Source organism: Artemia sp. Qi Xiang Cuo, chromosome 11 (genome assembly GCF_049724085.1).
Source record: "Artemia sp. Qi Xiang Cuo chromosome 11, ASM4972408v1, whole genome shotgun sequence".
In the NCBI taxonomy this organism is placed as follows: Eukaryota; Metazoa; Arthropoda; class Branchiopoda; order Anostraca; family Artemiidae; genus Artemia; species Artemia sp. Qi Xiang Cuo.
The window spans coordinates 51,301,843-51,325,789 of NC_142804.1; the positions used below are offsets into that span (position 1 = coordinate 51,301,843).

General features: G+C 34.1%; 1 protein-coding gene across 1 annotated transcript; it reads left to right on the top strand.

Annotated features, from left to right (window-relative positions):
• Positions 1-2,260: 2,260 nt before the first annotated feature.
• LOC148947110 (lactosylceramide 4-alpha-galactosyltransferase-like) lies at positions 2,261-22,181 on the top strand. The gene is made up of 2 exons (XM_089096871.1): positions 2,261-2,368; positions 20,245-22,181. The coding sequence occupies exons 1-2, from the start codon at positions 2,308-2,310 to the stop codon at positions 21,243-21,245; spliced, it is 1,062 nt and encodes a 353-aa protein (XP_088952997.1). The 5' UTR covers positions 2,261-2,307; the 3' UTR covers positions 21,246-22,181.
• Positions 22,182-23,947: the final 1,766 nt, after the last annotated feature.

Here is a 23,947-nt window from a genome sequence, read left to right on the forward strand (position 1 = left end):
TTTTTTAAATGGAATTAAACAACAACAATAAAACCTGAAATGAACTGAATGTGTCCTGGCTCGATAGGGTTGTGCTTTATATGTGCCAAAATTGTTGTTTTTGGCCCAAAATGACAGAAGCTAGTTCTCTATTTCACGGTTGCAGCGATATAGATATTTCCCGTATAACCTATTTAGGAAATAGTAGCTCTAATTCAGATATAATTGAGCAGTAAAATTGAATTAAAAGAACAAATTTCGGGGAATTTTCAAAAGCGGGCTGATACCCCTCAAAATATGACACCAAAAAAGTCAGGAGTGTAGCTCAAGAATTTTTATTTGGAAGGGATAAGAGGGGGTCCACATTTGGAGATTCTAGGGGTCCTTACTGAAAGTAAGGAGCAACATCAAAACTTAAAACGAACAGAAAATATTACTTATAAGATTGGGTTCACCCCTTAGTCAATGCCTCGCTCTTTAAGCCACAGAGTTTTTAGTACTTTCTTAAGAGCTATTTATTCTAAATAACGGCCTTTGTGATTAAGGATCATTTTTAAAGAATTGGAACAAAATTCGAACTTTAGCTTAAAGAGCGAGGTAGTGAACCCCCTAATATACGTATTAAAATATATGAATATAGAAGTTCGTTACGTAAGTTAGTTCGTAAGTTAAGTATATTTATTACTAATAAAAACGTTCGTAAGTAAAATTAAACAAGTTTCGAGAAAGCCATTTAACTAAATAAAAGTAAAATTGATATGCAATTTTTTTTTAATTATTCATGTACGGTGAGCCAAAATCAAAACCTGCATTAATTCAAAAACATTGAAAAATTAAATAAAAAAAAACAATTTTTTTTAACTGAAAGTAAGGAACGACATTAAAACTTAAAACGAACAGAAATTATTCCGTATATGAAAGGGACTGTCCCCTCCTCAACCCCTTGCCCTTTACGCTAAAGTTTTACTTTCTCAAAACTCTACTTTTTTAAACAAAAAACAATTTAGCGTGAATAGCGAGGGGTTGAAAAGGGAACAGCCCCCTTCGTATACGGAATAATTTCTGTTCGTTTTAAGTTTTAATGTCGTTCCTTACTTTCAGTTAAAAAAAATTGTTTTTTTTATATTTAGTATCTTTTAGGAAGTAATAGAACCTTTGCTATCAGGGAAACAAATTTGACCTGAGCAAAACGTGGCGAAACAAGAAATACAGTACATTTTTGTAATTTTGCGACTACCTAGGCTCATCTATTTACTTGATGGTTAGGTTTCAAAGGCGGTGTATTCGTATAGATATTAATGTGGAATATATCCCTTTTTTGGTATTTTTTGTATAAAAAACGAGCGATTTAAAAAACTATCCCCTTAAAGTAAAGAGGAAATTTGAAACTTAAAACGAGGAGCAGCTTTAAAGCTACCTAATAGATTATAGTTTTTTTTCCGAATTATTGGGGGAGGGTACAGCCCTCCTTACCCCCTCAAGCGACGCCATTGAAAAGAGTACAGAATCTATATTGCAATTATCAGAAATATCTAATTTGAGGTTTACACTTCCCCATCTTAAACAAAAAGGAAAATCATACTCTTCATGGGGTAGCAGTGGTGTCTCCTTTTTCCTTTTTTCCCGTGGGATAATCTCGAAATGCCCTATTTATGTAACAAAAATGAATCGCACCACAGTAAAGTACTTTTCTGCCCATCAGCAGCAATTCTTACGGCTTAATCTAAAAATATTACTTAAAATTTTTGAGAAGTTTAAAATTATTAGGAAGAATACTATCCGCAAAAATCCAAGAAATATTAGCAAAAAAAAAAAATAAAGGAAGGAAAAAAAAAAGAAAAGGTGAAATCTATCTGTAATGGATGTCAGGGTCAAAAGCTTGAGTAGCGCCCGAGCAAGGGCAAATTTCTTCCCGACCATAGTGAGTGAAGCCCATGGAAGGATTTGAGATAAAGCCTGTTAACATACCGGATTTTGGGAGAAGAGTCAAACTTGCAACCTGGCTTCTCCCTGGTTAAGGCTTTGCTGATGATACAGCTCCCCCACCAAAAGTGTGCTGAATAAGGAAAGATATAAATGAAAATTCACTTAATACCAATTTTTTCTTACATATACTTTCGATCAAAGGCATATCAAAGGCACTTTTTGGCCAAAAACCGGTCATTTTCAAATGAGCAACAGCTCAAGTCTTGTTTTACTTCTTTTTTTTTTAACTAACCTCTACATTCACCGTATATTAGAGAAGTCAGTGTTCCGTGATCAGCATTGCATTATGAAAGCGTGAAACATGGTTCTGTCATTCGAATTGTTGCTTACACAAATTTTTTAATGTTTCTGTTAGCAAAGTTACCGATTACCAAAATAGTGAAGAATCCAGACCACAGATCTTGTAAGTAATTTTGTTCTACTATTTTAGTAAATAACGGTGACTAAAATTGAAAAAAAAACAAAATGTTTCTGGCACCATTATTGTTCATATTTATTATGTTAATGTTTGTAAACGTCCTGGGAAAACAAGTTAAGACTGGAAATAACCTTTTTATGAGTCTTAATTTACCAGTACTATTTGCGAGTGTACTTGTTTCCTTGGAGGTAAGCGAGACTGGCCATTTCTTTGACTAATGGTTTCACTACCTAGCTGAAAGACTAATTGACATAGTTGCATATACTATTTACGTAATAATAAAAGACCTTGTTTTTCTGTCATAGACTACAATTTTACATATGTTTAAAGGGCTGGACACGTAACCTTTTTCGGTACTGATTTGCCAAATCGGCACCGAACGGCAAAGAAAGCATCAGCTATTCGACCTTTAAAAAATTTCCGATTTTCGGTACCGATTACATTTTAACCCGAATTTTACTTTACTTTTGCATTTTTTTTCTTTTTTTATGTTTGGCTCCTTCTTCCCGTCCTGTGCGACTCCTGTGCAAGTGCCTGATTCCATTTCTCAAAATCGGTGTGATATACATTACTACAATAAATAAAAACAAACAAAAAATATTATTCACACCCCTATCCAGCAAATAGCCTATCAATAAAACTAAGAGAAGTAAAGTCAGTGTTAGATTATCTTTTTAGATTTTGAAATCTCATTAATTCAGTGACCTTGAAAACAATTTCTTGGACTACAAAGCTGTAACTCCACTGTGACGTCACTGCCTGCTTGATTGGATTGAGTTTATATTGGCGACGGTTTTTGGCATTGATTTGGAGTGGATTTTTGTCTATTGAGTATTATTACCATAATTGCAATTATGAAATAATGGGTGACTTGTATATTATTTTAAATCCAATATTGAATGTTATTTCTCGATCGATGATCGATGGTATCAAAGTAGAAACAATAATTGCTAAGTCGACAAGCTTTTTCAGTCATGAAACCATTCTAAAGGCAAAGGAGGTCTTACATCAGGTGCTAGAAATTCGAACGCGTTTAATAAGATGACAAAAAGACGATGAAAATGTCCTTGATATTTGTAAGTTGTTATCTACGGCATCGAAAGAAAAACGTATGATCCCAAAATTCGTGATTTACTCACCACGTGAAATTCCAACAATTGGTGATGCGATCGTTGCAACATTAATCTATCACATGAATGAACTTTCCCGTAAAATTGACAGTTTGTCTGAGCTAAATAAGCAACATTTCGCAGTACAGGCAACTTCTGCCTGGCCCTCTTCCGCTCAGTCGTCTTGCACCAAGGACCAATCCAATCCTCCTACCTATGCTGTTGTGTTAAAACTTGCCCGTCCAATCTTTCATCTCCACTATTAAGGAAATATTTTATTGATAAAATATGTCCTGAAGCTGCAAATGATATTTCAGAGGTGAAACGTTCTTCATCAGAATGGAAAATTGTCGTAAAAAGTAAATCCGCTGCCTCCTCAATTGCTGACAAAATAAAAAAGTTCCAACCTGGACTATTAGCCTCTGTTAAATCTCCCGCCTTCATCGGTGTAATAAAAGGCGTTCTGACAGAAATGAATGAAAAAGATCTAGGGAAAATTATTCCAAAGTGTGTCAAAGCTTTGCAGTGTGGCAAGTCACGCGTCTACAAGATTTATTTTGAACAACGGAGTAATCTCGATTCCTTTCTGAAAAATTCTGTGAAGCTGGGTTACGAAAAGTTAACTGTACAGAATTTCATATTCATACCTAGACGGTGTTTCAGATGCCACCAACAAGGACATCTTGCTGTTGATTGTAAGAACGCAGAACTGTGCTCTCGCTGTGGTTCCACGGAGCATTCTCCCTTCAGGGATAAGCCATGTGCTTTGACCATGTTCTGCATTTCGTATAAAAAGTCTAATCAAACCTGTCACAGTATCAAACCCTGGAAACGCTCGAACTGATAAACGGGCAGCTAAGTAGATAAATGGATATTCTTTTTCTCTATTGGACCATTATTTCCAGTCTTTTAAAAAAAAAACCTATTCTTGAGAATATACTTCATAATCATGATATTCTGTGTTTTGAGGAACATTTCTTGACTAACCACAGCCTTGGTTTACTTGACATTAGTGCCACTTTCAAAACTTTCTCGGTTCCAGCTAAACGTAGTGCTTCTAAAGGCAGAGCTTCTGGTGGTATTGCTACTTATGTAGCATCGAATCTTAATTCTAGTGTTTTCTTTTCTTGTGATAGTTTTTTAGCTGTTCGAGTAGTTGAGTGCGTAATAATAAATGTGTATTTACCCAAAGATTACAATGATGAAGATTTGGAGAGAGATTTCGCTTTTGCAGTTAGTAAACTTAGCTCTTGTCTTCGTGATGTCCTTAAACTGAAAATCCCGTGTTTGATCGTAGGTGATTTTAATTGTGATTTAAATTGCAGGTTGTCTTCAGCTTCTATCCGTGCTTCTTTACTATTAGGAATATTTGGTGATGATTTTAAAGTTCAACATAAATCTGCTCAGTTTACTTACATTCATTCTTCCTCTTGCACATCTAACCTCGACCATGTTGTGTCATATAACCTTGATATACCTTGTGTTGAGGTAGTTTCCAAATTTCAAGTTTCAGACCATCTTCCTATTGCTTCTAGTTTCAAAGGAGAAGCTTCTCAGATTCCAGTGTTACAGGCTTATACTGTTCGCTGGCACAAGTGGTATACTTCTCACGATTGGAATAAAATTGACACATCTCAGTACATTGACGTTTCAAATAGTATCCTAAACAAGATCCGGGTTCCATTTCAACTTCTGCAAAAGTCTTCTAATAAAGACATTAATGAGGTTAGATTAACTCTTGATATACACTCCGCAGAAATCTGCCATGCACTTTTGTGTGCTGAAAAATGGGCAGTTCCTCTTAAAAAAATACGTGTTGGTACCCAAGTTCCCGGGTGGTCAGAAAATCTAGTGCTGTCTGAAGCTTGTGACAGTGCTAAATTTTGGTACAAATTATGGAGAGATTGCCTTATGCCCCCGTCAAGGAATAGTCAATGAACTGAGAAAATTGTAAAAAAAATGTTTTCCTATGGAACTTGCCCTTCATCGATGTAAAATGCAGACCCTTTACTCCGAGAAGATCCGGAATTCACCTGATCTACTGTTGAAGCTATTACCTTGCACCGGCTCCTCAAATTTGCCAGTTTTGAATGACATTCCATTGTCTGAATGGATATCCCATTTTTAAAATGAATTTTCTGAGTCTGATGATGTTTTACAATTACAATTTTGTGAGGAGCTCTGAAACTTCATTGATTAATCTCCTGACCTTGATTTTGTTGTTACTTGTGACGATGTTATAAAAGCCAAATCCCAACTTAAAAAGAAAGTGTCTTGTGGAATAGATAAGGTGAGCACTCTACACATCATTAATGGAAGTTGTTTATCGGTGCCTCATCTCAGCCTTGTCATGCAACTGATATTTGTTACGGGTATTGGTCAATCCTTGTTTTGCATTGGTCATCTGACTCCAATTCCCAAAAAAGGAAAATCTGAGCAGCTATGTTCCTCTTTCCGTCCCATCACCGTATCTACTACGACATACAAACTCCTCGAGCTTGTTTTTCTTGATGAGTTAAGACAAAAATGTTACGTTCCCCCACATAAGTTCCGTTTTCAGGCTAATCTTGGCTGTTCTCATGCTCTTCCAGCAGTTTTTACTGCCCTCGCCGACGCTGAATCTTCGGGAGAAAGTATGATCCTCGCCGGACATGACATTAGACGTGCATTCAATTCCTTAATTCATTTGTTCATGCTTCTTCATATGGCAAGGCGAGGCGTAAACCCATCAGTTGTCCGTGTTCTCTGGGATTTATATAGGAATCTAAAAGTGCGTTTAAAACTTCCATCCCGTTTTTTCCCTGCAGTCGGCTCTTCATCCTTCGCTATATAATTGCATTAATTCTCGTGTGAGGCCAAACTCTTCGATTCCCTCGAATATGGTTGTGAATCTTCAGTACCCCATCCTCGTTAAGAAAGGGACTAGACAGGGAGCTATCACTTCCCCAACCCTGTTCAATAATAGTTTCCTGGAAGCGCAGGCAAAGTGTCTTCCTTCATGCATTCTTGGGAGAATCGATATGTCTCTTATTTGTTATGCTGATGACATCCTGAATCTCAGCCGTACGATCCAGCGCATTGAGCAGAATTTCAAAATCCTCAAAGATGAATATTCAAAAATCGGTTTGTCTTTTAATCCTGAGAAATCCGAAAGTAATCCTTTTCAATTGGCGAAATCCCTCTACGTCTCTTATAAATGTGGACGGTTCTCTTGTTAAACCCTCAGACCATATTACATACCTGGGCCTCCCAATTGGCACATCTATAGGCCACACACGTCGTTTGCTGATTTCTCACGTTGAGCGAAAAATTAGCATTTCTTACGCTGTAATCGTAAAAGCAAACTACGTTTCAACCGTTATATTCTAGCATCCATTTACAACGCCACAGCCCTTCCTCATCTGCTTTACATTGCTCCTTTCTGGAGATTCTTTACAGTTACAGATAAAAAGCACCTACGATCAATCTTCTTCAGATTTGCTAAATATCTTCTACATTTGCCCACTTGGACAAGAAACAGTAAAATTATTCATTTGTATAAGCTAGCTGACCCTAATATTAACATTAATAAATCTCTATCCCGTTTTCAAAGTAAGTTTAATCATCCATGGTCACCAATTTGTTCACAATAGTTTTTTTTGTATTAATGTAATGCATGTAGTCACTGTTCGTATTAATGTAATGAAGAGTTTTCTTTTGTCATGTGTTTGAATTTTCAATGTGTGTTTGTGTCCTTCTTTTTCTTCTTTTTTTTTCTTTTTTGTTTTCTTTAGTGATTACTCCATCTACTGTACCTTTTGTACCTTTTTTTGACGGGCAATAAATGAATAATAATAATAATAATAAAAATCGACTGATGATATTTTCCTATGCTTGTAGGATTGCACTAAGTACCACTTTTAGAGGCAACCCTATAGCGCTGCCTATAGTAAAGGCCACACGGCTCCAATGTTTTATTATTTAGTATTTGTTTTTTTCCCAGAGGCACTTCATATCGAAGGGGTAGTCGCATAAACTTCAGAGGGAGCTCGTTCGATTTGAAATCAAGAGTTCTAGGGCCGCTTTTAAGAGTCAAAAGTGATCAGAGAGCAACTAGCCCCCCCCCCCCAACGCCCTTTTTTCCCAAATGCATCTGATGAAAATTTTTGTTAAAATAGTTCAAATATAACAAAACTCCGGAGTCGACACAGCCCCCCAGGTACCGGGGGCAGGCGTCGCAAGTTATGTCCTGGGGGAATATATGGTTCTTATGAAAGGGATGCTCGTATAAACTTCAGAGAGGGCTCATTTGATTGGAAATTGAAAGTCCTAGTCAACTTTTTTAAGAGTCAAAAGAGATAGGAGGGCAACTAGCCCCACCCACGCCCTTTTTCCCCAAACCCATCCAATACAAATTTTGAGATAGCCAGTTTTTTTTTAAATAGTTCAAAAGTCAGATAACAAAAACTCCGGTGTCGACACAACCAACCAGGGCTCGGGGGGCAGCTGTTGTAGGTTATGTCCTGGGGCCGTATATGGTTCTTATGAAAGGGATGCTCGTATAAACTTCAGAGAGGGTTCATTTGATTAGAAATCAAAAGCTCTAGTTCACTTTCTCAGAGCTAAAACAGATCGGAGGGCAACTAGCCCCTCCCCCTCCATGCTTTTTTCTTCCCCAAACTCATTTGTTAAAAATTTTGAGGACCATTTCGTTAAATATAGTTCAAACATCAGATGTTAAAACTCCGGGGTCCACACAACCCCCCAGGGCCCGGGGATAGGCATTTTAAGTTATGCCGTGGGGCATATATGGGTCCTTATAGAAGGAATGCTCGTATAAACTTCAGAGAGGGCTCATTTGACTGAAAATGAAAAGTTCTAGTTCACTTTTAAAGGGTCAAAAGAGATCGAAAGGGCAATTAGCCTCCCCCACGCTCTTTTCCCCCCAAAATTTTGAGATAGCCATTTTGTTAAAAATAGTTCAAACAGCAGATAATATAAACTCCGAGGTTGACACAAACCAATTTCTTTATTTTCATATTGTTACTTTGATACTAGTTTTGATACTTCGATGAACATTGGATAAAAAAAAGTTAGACTTTGAAATCAGGAATTTTTAAAAACTTGAAACTTTTTACAATAAAAAACGAACAGAATTTAAAGAAAAATTCTAAAAAAGAAGTTTTTCAAGAAAAGTAAAGGCCATTTTAAACGTAAGATCAGCAGATACAAATACCTGTTAAAATTCAAACTCAAAACGACTAGAAATTACTTTTAAAGTATAAATGAAACCCAACACGAACAGAAATTAAATGAACAATCAATACAAACGAAATACAACAAGTAAAGAATAAATGAATAAATAAATCTTAAAGCGAGTAATGCTTAAATTGAACATGCAAATCAAGCTTAAAACAAAAAAATGTTATTGAAGTATAAATGAAACCCAAAACGAACAGAAATAAAATAAACAATCAATGCAAACAAACATACAATACATAGTAATTTGAATGAATAAATAAATCTTAAAACGAGTGAAACTTAAATTGAATATGCAAATCAAGCTTGAAACGAGCAAAAATCACTACAAACAAGAGTATATAGTGATATTAATTGTTGAAAAATCCATCAGTTCAAGATTTTATTTCACTGTAATTTTATTTTTATTTTCAATGCTGTAAGAACTGGAAAAGAAAATATTTGTAATATAATTCGTTTTCAGTGAAGCGCCAATGACGCAGTAGGCTTTTACAGTTAAGGAAGGGGGCAGCATCCAAACTCTTGTTTGTAGTTAAACTTTATTTAGCTTGAACAACTTAAAAAAATATTAATAAAATAAACTTAATGTTTGGTGTACAATGATATTAATTACTGAGAGCTCAGCAGTTCAGATATTCCTAGTAATCTTAATGTTTATTTCAATATGAAGTACAAAAGAAAATATTTTAATACAATTCGTTTTCAGTAAAGCGCCAATGACGCATTAGGTTTTAAATTTTTACAGTGAGAGAAGAAAGTGATACCCAAACTCTTGTTTGTAGTGATTTTTGTTCGTTTCAAGCTTGATTTTTATATTCAATTGAAGTTTCACTCCTTTTAAGATTTATTTATTCATTTACATTAGTGTCTGTTGTATGTTTGTTTGCATTGATTGTTTATTTAAATTGTGTTTATTTTTGGTTTCATTTATACTTCAATAGCAAAATATTTTTTTTGTTTTAAGCTTGATTTGGATATTCAAGCATTACTCCCTTTAAGATTTATTTATTCATTTTATGTTATTACTTGTTGTATGTTTTTTGCTATGATTGTTTATTTAATTTTTGTTCGTTTTGGGTTTCATTTATTCTTTAATAGTAATTTTTAGTCGTTTTGAGTTTGAATTTTAACAGGTATTTGTATCTGCTGATCTTAAGTTTAAATGACCTTTACTTTTCGTTGAAAAACTTCTTTTTAGGATTTTTTTTAAATTAATATTAAAACGAGCCTACAAACCTAATAGGAGCTACGAAAAATAACAGATCAAGCTATAAAGTTTTTGCTGGTTCTTCATCAGCCATAATGTTGATCACTTTTAGTGTATAATTTAAATTCTCTTTAGTATTCAAGGAAAGGAATATAATTTTTGTAACAAAAAAAAAAAAAAACAGAAATAAAAACTCAATGAAAAAAACAATAACAAACGAGACTACGGCCAGTAAAGAGAAAAGACGAAAAATGTAAAACAACGCGGATATTTCGCCTGTATCAAAACAAGGCGTCTTCAGCACAAAAGAAACACAAGAAGAACAAGATAAAACTCCAAACTAAAACTAGAAACAAATTAAACCACCACCAAGAAAATACAATTGGCGCAACTAATCCACGTAGGGAAAAGAAGCTAATAGAGTTACTTCAGTGAGAACACCAAAGCGACCGAGGTAAAAATATAAAAAAATTTAAATTACGCTAATTATTCTGTTGCGAAATAATCCTCTTGTTGGCTATTACTAAAGCAAATCGTAGTGGTCTAGTAGGTAAAATAGTCCCTTGGTGGTTATTAAAGATCTTAATTCCCTTATTGACTGTTGATTCACTTTTGAAAAGATTATCATAAATTGAGTCAATATTTAAATTTTCTGTGTCCCTATTTATCGAAAGGTTAGCAAACACATTTTTTTTGATTTCTATGGCTTCTCTTACCCACTGAGTAAAACCCCTATATCCGTGTTGTTCTACATTTTTCGTCTTTTCTCTCCACTGGCCGCAGTCTCGTTTGTTGTTGTTTTTTTCATTGAGTCTTTTTCTCTCTGTTGGTTTTTTGTCATGGTTTTGGTCAGTTCAGCTTAAGATCTTTCATTTGTAACAAAGTTGCTATTAAGCAACGTGCACAAATAACAGATTAATATATAAGTCTAGCTGTTTGACTATTGTTCGGAATAGCTGTAACATCAAAGCCAAGTGCGTTGTTCGGGGGGCTAAGGGGGGTAGTTGCCCTTCAATAATGTGGGGATAAAATTATTATATATCCCATGCCCCTTGAATATCCGGATATGGACCCCTATTTCACCCCCCCCCTCCCCAACAAAATGCTGGAGATTCGCCCCTGTCAAAAGGTAGTAGTATGTAACATCAAATTTAATAAATCTCCACACCCAGTATGTGATGTCAGCAAATAAACACGCGGTAGTTTATTCGGGAGGAAGGGAGAAATTTTTTAAAACAGCAAAAACTAGCCAATCGTATGAAAAATAAGTTACAAATCGGAATAATAATGAAATTTGAGCATACTGTAATTGTAAAAACACACTTAAGCGTTGCTGGAAATGAAGAGCTAGTGAATATTACTATTAGTTCCTGAACTCCATTTAATTATGTCAATAAAATAAAAAAATTCAAGTTACGGAATAGTTGACAGACCTGCCAATATTAAGACAGCTTCACTTCAAGTGTTTCAACAAAAAGCCCATGAAATATTGATTACAGATATGGTAAAAAAAAAACGATTTGTTGGACTGGGCTCAATTTCCAGAAGTCCATCTAAATTATGCAATTATAACCATCCAAAAATGGTTTATTTTATACCGTGGAAAATGTCAAATAGTGCTTTATGTTTTTACTATAAAAAAAAACCTATGTTGTTTTTTCTTTTCAGTAAACCGTTAGTTTTGCACAATCCTACAAGCAATGGAAAATGCCATCATTCGGCTTGTTTTTACTCGTTTTACAGATATATGACGTATAAGGTATGAAGCAAATATTTTGTTTGATTTAAGTTTCAGACTCTTTACTTCCAGCAGAAAAAAACCCAGTTCTTTAAAACTAATTTTTGACAATTGTAGTTAAGACTTTCAACAACAAATTGGATACCATTATTTCTACTGCTTAGCTAGAGTGGATACAGGATTGTCATTTGAACAACAAGCAATACCTTTCAATTTTTTTTTACTAGGTTTGGAATTGTAAAACGGGCATTCCCCCCCCCCCCCCAGCTCTTTATTTATCAGTGGACATCGCCTCCACTCTCTATATAGGACTACAACGTATATTGAGCTGCTCTAAGAGTCTCTAAATACGTGGAAAAGAGGGACTATAGAAGGAACTGAGCTGGTAGTTTACGCCGATAATCAATGAAGCTTCCCAATTAAGGGGTGTATAATGATCACTAGTCGCTTCGTTTCGAAACATTACTTGATAGAAAGTTCCAGGCAACACTTAATGTTATAGTTATTTGGCTGTCTTTAGTTAGGACTCTCGATTCGGTAAATTGTAAATAGCTGAATTTCATCTCCAGATACATTTCCGTTTCCATAACTTTGTAATTTCTTGAGTTTGAAAAAGTACTTCAAAAATTGAACGAACGGCTAGCTCCTCCTGTTTAATATAACTCCTTGTCACTTAAGTCAACCTCTTGCTGTTCAGGATCAGTAAAAGCTGTAAAAAGCTACCCAACCTTTCGAGAATTACCCTCAAAAGCAGCGTTGTGGAAAAAATGTCAAGCCATTCGTCTGCTGAGAGCCGTTTTGCCGAATCTGTTTTTCGAAAATACCAAGAAAAACGATTTTGAAATTTTTGACATTTGTATCTCAGAATCGGCTATAGCTAAAGCGCTGATTGTTGTTCAAAAAAAGAAGAAAAATTGCATATATTGTTGTGCTTATTTTAATTGGACTAAGGTGAGCCATTCCTGGGAAAAAATGGAATGAAAATCAGGTTCCGCCAAAGCACCTGAAAATTCAGTAACATATGTAAAATATGGCAAAACAGATTTGGCTCAGCGTGAGTTAGAAATACGTCTTTTGGCAAAACGTATTTCATCTGAAAGGCAAATTATAACTACTAAATATAACTTGGAATTTTGCAATAAAATGTAAGATCAGCGGAAGGTCTCACTTAACGAGAAGCTCCTTGGAATTTCACCCTCCGCCTTCGGAAGCAGATGGTGGTTCGGGACAATCTGTGATTTCAGCTAAAGTACTAGGAACCTCAGCTCTGTTTCAACTTCTAATAAGATTTTCTACGTATGCCACATCTACTTTTGGCATGAAACGGTAAAGCAATTCTACTGCTTTATTTTTGCTGTTGGCAACTGAACTACTGTGCTAAAAGGTACATGAGGCAGCAACCTTTCCATAACCCTCACTGCTGACACATTGCGCAATGGCCTCTTTGGGCTAGCCTCTGGTGCAATCAGCGCTACACAAGGAGTAGTTTCCGTAAGTGAACTTTTATAGAACACCATTTTGCATATTCCTTGCCTAAACTGTAGCAACTTTTCCTTTGAAAATGGTACTAAGTTCATTTGAATAATGACAAACAGGTCATGGGGACGAACAATCAAAAGCTTTTTTTATCAAGTCTGGTAGCAAAAAGACTTCCTTGCGGTTCAAAGACCCCTCAATGACGCCGTGACCTCCTGAATTGTGGAGTGGCCAGACTCAGAATACTTGAATGTTGTACTCTGGACGTGCCAATACTTCCTCAGGATGTATCGCATCATATAGCCAATGCTTCTTCAGGATGTGTCTCATCATATAGCTCATCATTTGACTGTGATTTAGAGGCACGCATGAATCTGACCGTGTTACCAACCTACTGATGTCAGGATAGGTAGTAAAACCTTATCAAGGATGGCGCAAAGACCACTGGCAAAATCATTTCCCCTTTACCAGCAAGATATTCTGACCAAAAACAACAATAATTTTTCTTGACTAGCTCTCCTGTCTGTCTGCGAAAGGTAAGAATATCAGTTAAGCTAAAGAAAGTGATGTTCCTTTTGTAAAAATAAAAGGACGAAACATTCACTTTTGGCAAAGAATTTTTTTTTTCCAGATCAAAACACAATACGGGATCATCCAATGCCCTGTCTTTATCTCTTTCTTCTTTGCTTTCTATTTTTCCTTTCACATGCTTTGCAAGAGAGGTTTCGACCTCCTCAGATAATTCAGTACTATTTTTTTTTCAGCCACCTTTTTTTCTTCACAAACATTGCATATGTCAGTTTTGGGAACATTAAATGCAAGATTAAATTCACGACTAAAAATTTTTCTGTATATATTTCCCATGAGAGGCAGTTTACCACCTTCCGCACATTTAATTTCATGCAATGATTCCATTTTTCTTACATTGAGTGAAGGGTCAAGAAACTTTTTGTTTGTTCTGACACGACAGTAATGAGATTTAATGGTTGGGAAGCATTTAATGTACTTTGTTATGTATGCGAGATCATCTTCTTTACTTTTATTCATAGGATTCTGTGGAACACTAACAGGAGGTACTCCACCACTTGATAACTTTGGGCGTAATGTATCCGCTTATCATTGATCTCTAGTGTAGCAAAATAAAATCTTTTTCGGACCTCAGTAGTTTTATTATGAACTCGTTCTAGTTTAGTTTAGTTTTTGTTGAGTTTAGAGTTTTAGCTTAGAGTCTTAGCTTAGAGTTTTAGTTAGAGTTGAAGTTTAGTTAAGAGTTTAGAGTTTTAGCTTAGAGCCTTAGCTTAGAGTTTTAGTTAGAGTTGAAGTTGAGTTTAGTTATAGTTAAGAGTTGAGAGTTTTAGACTAGAGTCTTAGCTTAGAGTTTAGTTAGAGTTGAAGTTTAGTTTATTTTAGTTTTACATTGTAGTTTTAGCTTAGAGTTCTAGTTTAGTTTAGTTTTAGTTGAGTTTAGAGTTTTAGCTTAGAGCCTTAGCTTAGAGTTTTAGTTAGAGTTGAAGTTTAGTTTAGTTATAGTTAATAGTTGAGAGTCTTAGCCAAGGGTCTTAGCCTAGAGTTTAGTTAGAGTTGAAGTTTAGTTTAGCTATAGTTAAGAGTTTGGAGTTTTAGCTTTGAGTCTTAGCTTAGAGTTTTAGTTAGAGTTGAAGTTTAGTTTAGTTATAGTTAAGAATTTAGAGTTTTAGCTTAGAGTCAAGCTTAGAGTTTTAGTTAAAGTTTAGTTCAGTTAAGTTTTAGTTAAGAGTTTAGAGTTTTAGCCTAGAGTCTTAGCTTAGAGTTTTTGTTGAAGTTCTAGTTTACTTTAGTTTTAGTTAAGAGTTTAGGGTTTTACCTTAGAGTCCTAGCTAGAGTTTTTGTTAGAGTTCTAGTTTAGTTTAGTTATAGTTAAGAGTTTGGAGTTTTACCTTAGAGTCTTAGCTTAGAATTTTAGTTAGAGTCGAAGTTTACTTAAGTTTTAGTTAAGAGTTTAGAGTTTTAGCCTAGAGTCTTAGCTTAGAGTTGTTTTTAAAGTTCTAGATTAGTTTAGTTTTAGTTAATAGTTTAGAGTTTTAGCTGAGAGTCTTAGCTTAGAGTTGTTGTTTTAGTTATAGTTTATTTTAGTTATATTTAAGAGTTTAGAGTTTTAGATTAGAGCCTTAACTTAGAGTTTTAGTTAGAGTTGTAGTTTAGTTTAGTAATAGTTTAGATTTTAGAGTTTTACCTTAGAGTCTTAGTTTAGAGTTTTAGTTAGAGTTGAAGTTTAGTTTAGTAATAGTTAAGAGTTTAGAGTTTTGCCTTAGAGTCTTAGCTTAGAGTTTTAGTTAGATTTGTAGTTTAGTTTAGTTATATTTAAGAATTTAGAGTTTTAGCTTAGAGTCATAGCTTAGAGTTTTAGTTAAAGTTGTAGTTTATTTAAGTTTTAGTTAAGAGTTTAGAGAATTAGCCTAGAGTCTATTGAACTCTTAGAATCAATACATTCCCCTCGATTATGCAAAATAATTTCTAAGAAATTCTCTCCTCTTCGTGGATCAATAATCCTTGATTAAATTATAGCCCGTCAGCGTTAGACTAAATTGTAGATGGCAGCACATGTGTTCGTACGGGGCTGGTACCCTCTTCTCTACTAGCGCTATAATGCTGTCTATGATTGGTTTGGCAAACTATGCAGATTTTTCCAAGAGTTTATCAAGGTTTCATTTATGCAGTCATAGTTATATCTGCTTTTTTTTACATTTGATTCATTATATGCCTTCGTTTTCGTTCGTTTTAGGTTTTAATATCGCTCTTTTCTTTTTTCTCAAATTTGTTTTAGCTTTTTTTTTAAATAATACTAGTGATGTAAACTATTGATTATTAGCGCCGTGCAAAAAATATCCACATTTAGCTACACTGAAGATCAGTCAACATTGGTTTACTGCATATCCGATTTTTCTATAATTAGGGACCTGCTAAATTTAGGGTACTCCAAAACATGTTTTACCTTTTTAAGAGGTTTTAAAGCATATGATTATAGAATAGTGCGTTACCTAAATGTAGGCCGGAAATTGATCATATCAATTGAGCAATCTAACATAATATATGGAACAAAAATACAAATCAGTATTAGCGATTAAACTTTCTAGGGCCTGTACGGCTCAACAGGAAAATAATTTAGAAAAAAACGGAATAAATGACGACTATAGATTAAAAAAAAAGACAAACATACAAAAGCAACCGAGGTATTAAATTTTTCTGGACTTGCGGAGCCTTCAAATACAGGAACATACACACACGAAACATAAATTAGATTACAATATTCAAACATAAAAGAAAATGTTTTAAAATTCAGTTTCTTCTGGATGTTTTCTTAAATTAAAATGTTAAGTTTCTTCTGTTTAGTTTCTTAAAATAAAACGTTTTAAAATTTCAGTTTCTTCTGTGGTTTTACATATTTTGTTTACTCTACTTAAATGTTTATAACGAAATATGTTCAAGGGTGCCATTTGAAGGAGAGTAAAGGGTATAAGTTTCTATGAGCCATTTGAAGGCAATTAGAGACCCCAAATAAAACGTTTTCAAAGATTTATGACTTACCATGTTCACAGGACTTCGACGACAATTAAGCAACTGAGATTGTTTTAATTATACTTGTCTTTCTCAGGGTTGCCAACTTTTCGCTCCATATATATGTCCCCTGAGTATCCAAAATTATGTCACTTTTAGCCAAAATATGTCCATATTTCGTCTTAAATATGTCCAAAATATGTCCATCTTGAAATCTCAGAACCTAGAGGTTATTTTTCTTATCAATTGGGATATTGACCAGAAAACGTTTTGGAAACATCTTTCAAAGCGGCCAATCAACATAAAATATATTTGAAACAAAAGAAAACCATTCAGTACAACCACAGAACTCATAAAAACAAGTAAAAATAAAAAATAGTTTGTAGGAGTTGAAGATTAGTCTTCTAGCAATAATTCATCTCGAAATATGTTCAGCCTGTGCGCCAGTCTCACTTCTTCCTTTGGTAGCTATTTGCCGACCGGAGTATTTCTTGCGCATTTCAAAATGTATAATCCAGGATTCCAGCAACGTTCCAGAACGCCAAATTAGTTGCTTGACATGCATTAAACAACTAGTCGTTTGCATTAGAAGGCCATTCCGTAATTTGGTTTTGATGTTACCAAGTAGCGTCTTTCAGCAGCTGCTGAAGAGTATGGCAGGCCACATAACGTTAGCATAAAATCACAAAGATCCTTGTATTTTTCTTTATCCTTGGCAACCTTACATTTTCTTAGGGCAGACCAGAAAACTGATTTGCTTATTCAGAACGGAAATTAAAAGTTCTAGTGCCCTTTTTCAGTGACCAAAAAGAATGAAGGGCAACTAAGCCCCCTCCCACGCTCACTTTTTTCTCAAAGTCACTGGATCATAATTTTTAGATAGCCATTTTTTTCAGCATGTTCAAAAAATGCAATAACTATGTCTTTGAGGATGACCCCCACAGTCTCCGGGGGACGGTCTGCAAGTTATGAACTATGTCCAATGTTTACATATAATATTGGTTATTGGAAAGTATACAGAAGTTTTCAGGGCAATTTTTTTCTGGTAGTTGGGGGAGGGTCGGGTTTTACGTGGGAGGAGCTTTTCGTGGGGGAAGGGACATTGCTATGAAGGGAGCGTCGGACTTCCCAGCATTATTTAAAAAACAATAAGAAATTAAATAAAAACAAATTTTCAACTGAAAGTAAGGAGCAACACCAAAACTGAAAACAAACAGAAATTAATGCGTACATGATTGGGTTCGCCCCCTAGTCCTAGTTACCTAACTCTTTGCGCTAAATTTTTTTTTTTTAGTTTCATCAGAGCTATTTATTCTAATTAACGGCATTTATGATTAAGGGGCCATTCTTAGAAAACTGGAAGAAAATTTGAACTTTGGCGTAAAGAGCGAGGTATTGACTAGGGGTTACGTAAGTTAATTCTTAAGTTACGTCAGATCAAAAGTACGCGAAAGCAATTTAGCCAAAATAGTAAAATTAATAAGGAAATTTCGTTTTAATTATTCATGTACGGTGAGCCAACATCAAAGCTACATTAATTCAAAAACGTTCAGAAATTAAATAAAAAAAAAGAAGTTTTTTAACTGAAAGTAAGGAGCGAATATTAAAACTTAAAACGAACAGAAATTATTCTGTATATGAAAAGGGCTGTCCCCTCCTCAAATATATATATATATATATATATATATATATATATATATATATATATATATATATATATATATATATATATATATATATATATATATATATATATATATATATATATATATATATATATATATATATATATATATATATATATATATATATATATATATATATATATATATATATATATATATATATATATATATATATATATATATATATATATATATATATATGCTTTCCCTCCTTAATGCGCAAAAATATAGTAAAAATTAATTATTTTCTATGCATTTTGCCATGCATCACTCTTTTTCAACTAGTATAACCGTAAATCAAATAAATGCTGACGAAAGCAAGAAACGGGGAAACTTATGGGAATAATACAATTCGTCTATCTATACGTCTACATATTAGAGGCGCTGGGAGGTAAGTATAGTAAAACTGATTTCAAAGTTTGATAACTACAATTTTTGCATATTATAAAAATAGGAACTGTCTTATTAACATATCTCCTCTTCAATATCCCCAATTTAAGCTTATACTATATATATTACTTTATAGCATTATAAACTAAGTAAATAAATAGTATTTATGTATACTATATATATATATTTACTACCATATGTATATATAGGTACTTATGCATTATGCGGTAACCACCGCTATATACTGTATAAGGAAACCAGACATGGAGACCCGTCGGTAATTTTTTCGCAGTTCATATTACTGACATACGAATAAAGTAAACATACCAATCGATGCCTTTTTTATGCTCTTTCCAAAAAATATAAGAATCATTTTTGTCGGATATGAATTACCCCCAACCCTATATATACCAATTCAGGGTATAAATTTGCACATTAGGGGGGGGGTGTAAATTTTATTTCTGATGTAAATAGGAGGTAAGTTAAAACTTTACTCCCACCCCCCTAATGTGCAAACATATGCCCTGAATCGGTAGTATATATAGGGGTGGGGGTAAAATTCATTTCCGACAAAAATGATTATTATATTTGGAAAGAACACAAAAAAAAGGCATCGAGTGGTATGTTTACTTTATTCGTAAGTCAATAATATGATTTGCGAAAAATTTACCTATATATATATATATATATATATATATATATATATATATATATATATATATATATATATATATATAATTCAGCTATATCACCTAACATTGAATTTTTACTTACTTAAATTTCTCTCAGCCCCTTTCCTTTGATGAAAATTTTCAAACTGAAGGAATTTACCCAGGGTGTTTGACAACTTGTCTTTAGTTTTGATTTCAGAACATCAACAGTTGAAAGGTTTTCATTGAGCTTTTTGTGTGACCTTCGGAAGCCGGAAGTAAGTTTATATGAAAATGGCGACAGCTTGTCCTTTATCTTGACCGTGGCGAGTAAAAATCAGGGCTAATAATACCATTTATAGGTGAAAGAATTTTGAAGGCATTTTCAGAAAGTTTGCTTCAGGGAAGAGCAAGCAACCCCGGTAAATAAATACAGAGCTTAAGAAATAAGTAGATATAAGTCTTAGCACTCATTTGGTGATGAGTGACATATTCTATGAAAGTAATTTGTTTTAGGTAATAAATTTAGAAAATGTGTCCAGTTTATGTCCCAAATGTCTAAAATGTGTCCATTTTTTGCCCTATTATGTCATCATGTCCAGGCACATAGAAATATGTCCTTTGGACATAAAATATGTCCAGTTGGCAACCCTGGTCTTTCTATGCCTCGAAACCTTATAAGACGCATGCTCAAGAAAAAAAAAATGTCCTGGGCGTGCGTTAAAAACAGGACATTATTCTCTGTTGAAAAAAAAATAATATAAAATTACAATCCCCTAGCGATACAGGTCTGCATAATTATTGAAATTAATCGACCTTTTAATTATTTTTTAGGTGGAATGCAGAAAAAAAAATATTGCATTATATTTGTGTTTATCTGCTGTATCTACATCGTCAGAAAGAGCCAGATCATGGAGCCATACGTTTTTCAGCACCAGTGTACGTTGGGAAGTAACGACAGAATTAAGATACGCACAAAAGTTGGAACCGACCACAACTTCAACACAACCTTCTTCATCGAAAGTAGTGGGGTGCAATACCTAAATCACAGATACGCTTGCAGTATTGAAGCAGCTGCACACGTGCAACATCCCCTACCTGTCATACTCTACATGACAGGAATAGAAGAAACAGCAATAGCTGAACATCATCCATGGATGAAAAAGTTGACAAACCTTAAATTGGTGAGGGTGGATCCTGACGAACTTTTCAAAGATACAAGCTTTGAAAGACTTTATCTAGATGTTAAAAGTCAGGCGACTGAACTTACAGAGCATATATCAGACATGCTAAGAATGTTCTTACTAAGATATTATGGTGGTCTCTACTTGGATACTGATACAGTACTTCTTAAAAATACATCAGATCTCGGTTCTTTTCTTCTGCATAAATTGGTAAATGGTATTATGAAATTTGAAAGCGGCCATTTTGTAATTGACAAAATATATGATGCCCTTGTTCATACAAAGTATAATAAAAAATCCTGGGATGGTCTAGGCTATAGAACTATTCTAGATGTTACTAATAAATATTGCAAACTTTCACTACAAAAAAGGAATTTCAATGAGGCAGGAAAAAATTGCAATTTAACTTTTCTTAAAACAGAGACATTTTTACCAATAAAGGGGCTGGAGTGGAATAAAGGTTTATTTTTGAAGTCATTCAAAAACTTAGAAGATTTTAGGCCAGAAATAATGAAGAACGCATATGGGATTCATTTTAATAACCATTTAACGTCGAATATTCCAATTGTAAGAAAAAATGGACAAATACATGAAAAAATTGCACAGAAATTCTGCCCTTTAGTTTACTCAAAATTACCAAAATTTTACTAACGGTAATTTTTTCTCCTTTTTAATGAAATTTCTACACAATAATGTGTAGAAATTTTTACACATTATGTACATTATTTACACAATATTGAGCCGTTACAAATTGTATATCAAGTTTTAAAGAAATATTAACGTTTTGTCAGAAATTTTAATTTGGCCTTAATATATCTTTATTGTCTAAATTGTTAGACAAGAATATGTTTAAAGCCTTACTTATGCTAAGATGTTAAAAGATATGAGCCCGAATATGTTTAAAGCTTATGCTAAGATTGTATGCATCAACAATCGTCTGCTGAGAGCGGTTTTGCTGAAATTAACAGTTTTTATCGAAACTGAGTTATAAATGCTATGTTGTTAAAAAAAGACTTTTTCGAATGGTCTAATTGACATTGCTGATAGATTTCAGCGCTCTAGATACAGCCGATTCTGAGATACAAATGTCAAAATTCTCCAACATGTTTCTTTTCGGAATTATGGAGAAGCAGATTCAGAAACGCTATCTTGTGTGAAAAGAAATTCTCTTTCGAATGGTCTAATTGACATTGCCGATAGATGTCAGCGCTCTAGGTATAGCCAATTCTGAGATACAAATGCCAAAATTTTCACTCTTTTTCTCGGAACTTTGGAAAAACAAATCCGGCAAAACCGCTCTCAGCAAACGAAATGTCAGTTCAATCGCATGAATTTCCTGGTCGCAGCTCTGACTCTCACCCTTAGTTGCACACATAATGTGTTTTGCGAAAAAGACCTGTGATTTTTCGGACTTGGGAAGATTTTATATCTGGCTTTTACAAAGCATAGGGGTTTTGAACCCTACTCATATTAATTTCTGCTCATTTTGAGTGTGACTCTGTTATTTATTAAATTAAAAAAAAGTTTAATTTTTTAACTGAAAGTAAGGAGCAACATTAAAACTTAAAACGAACAGAAATTATTCCGTATATGAAAGGGGCTGTCCTCTCCACAACGCCTCGCTCTTTACGCTAAAGTTTCTATTGTTTTAAAAATCGCGTTGTGAGAAAGAGTCTAACTTTAGCGTAAAGAGCGAGGCGGTGAGGAGATGACAGCCCCTTTCATATACGGAATAGTTTCTGTTCGTTTTAATTTTTAATGTTGCTCCTTACTTTCAGTTAAAAAAACTTTTTTATTTAATTTTTGAATGTTTTTGAGTTAATGCAAGTTTTGATTTTGGATCACCGTACATGAATAATTAAAACAAAATTTGCATATTAATTTTATTTTTATTTGGTTAAATGGCTTTCTCGAAAGTTGTTAAATTTGATTTACGAACGTTTTTATTAGTAATAAACATACGTAACTTACGAATTAGCTTACGTAACGAACTTCTATATTCATATATTTTTAATACGTATATTAGAGGGTTCTCCCCCTATTCAATACCTCGCTCTTTACGCTAAAGTTCGAATTTTGTTCCAATTCTTTAAAAATGACCCCTTAATCACAAAGGTCGTTAATTAGAATAAATAGCTCTTATGAAAGTACTAAAAAATCTTTGGCTTAAAGAGCGAGGTATTGACTAGGGGGCGAACACAAGCATACACGTAATAATTTCTGTTCGTTTGATGTTTTGATGTTGCTCCTTACTTTCCGCTGAAGAACTTGTTTTTTTTAATTTAATTTCTGATCGTTTTTTAAATAATACTGGGAATTCTGGTGCCCCCCTTCATAGTTATGTCCCTTCCCCAATGAAAACTTACGCCATAGAACGATCCTCCAACGTACCCCATGACCCCCCCCCCACTACCAGAAAAAATCGCTCCTGAAAACGTATGTATGCTTCCCAATAACCACTACTACATGTAAACATTGGGTAAAGTTTATAACTTTCAGCCCTCCCCCTGGGGGCTTTGGGGGATTAAGTCAACCTAAAGGACATATTTATTATATTTTCGACCATGATGAACAAAATGACTATCTCAAAATTTTGATCTGGTGACTTTGGGAAAAAAGAGCGTGGGAGGGGGTCTAGTTGCTCTCCATTTTTTGGGTAACTTAAAAAGGACACTAGAAATTTTAATTTCCCTTTGAGTGAGCCCTCCACAATATTCTAGGACCACTGGGTCAATGCGATCACCCCTGGGAAATAAATAATAAAAAAAAACAAAAAAAACACGCATCTGTGATCTTTCTTCTGGCAAAAAATACAAAATTCCACATTTTTGCAGATAGGTGCTTGAAACCTCTACATTAGGGTACTGTAATATACTGAACCTGATGGTGTGATTTTCATTAGGGTGCTATATTTGTTAAGGGGTGTTTCCCCCTTTTTTCAAAAATCAAGCATATTTTCTCGGGTGCCTAACTTTTTATAGGTATTACTAAACTTGATGAAATCTATAGATTTGAAATCAGCATTAAGATTCGATTCTTGTGATGTATCTAATTGTTTTATTTTAATTTCTATATGTTTTGGGTTTCATTTATTTATTGATACTGATTTGTGGTAGTTGTATGCTTGGTAGATTATTTGATTCCGTTTTTGTTCATTTTTGGTTTAATAGAGCACTTTACTTTTTTTGAAAAACTTATTTTGTGGAAGTTTGTTTTTTTAAATTAATTTCTTAAAAGGTCAAAATCTGCTGATGATTGATCAAAACTTAGCGATTACTGCGGCATTCATGACATAGCCAGATGACGATTTGTGAAAAAACACCAAGACTATTCTGGCGTTCACGTCACACTTT

Coding starts and splice junctions, on each gene's coding strand:
- LOC148947110 (XM_089096871.1), top strand. CDS start 2,308: ATGTTTCTGTTAGCAAAGTTACCGATTACCAAAATAGTGAAGAATCCA. Junction 2,369..20,244: donor GAATCCAGACCACAGATCTT/GTAAGTAATTTT, acceptor ATTATTTTTTAG/GTGGAATGCAGAAAAAAAAA.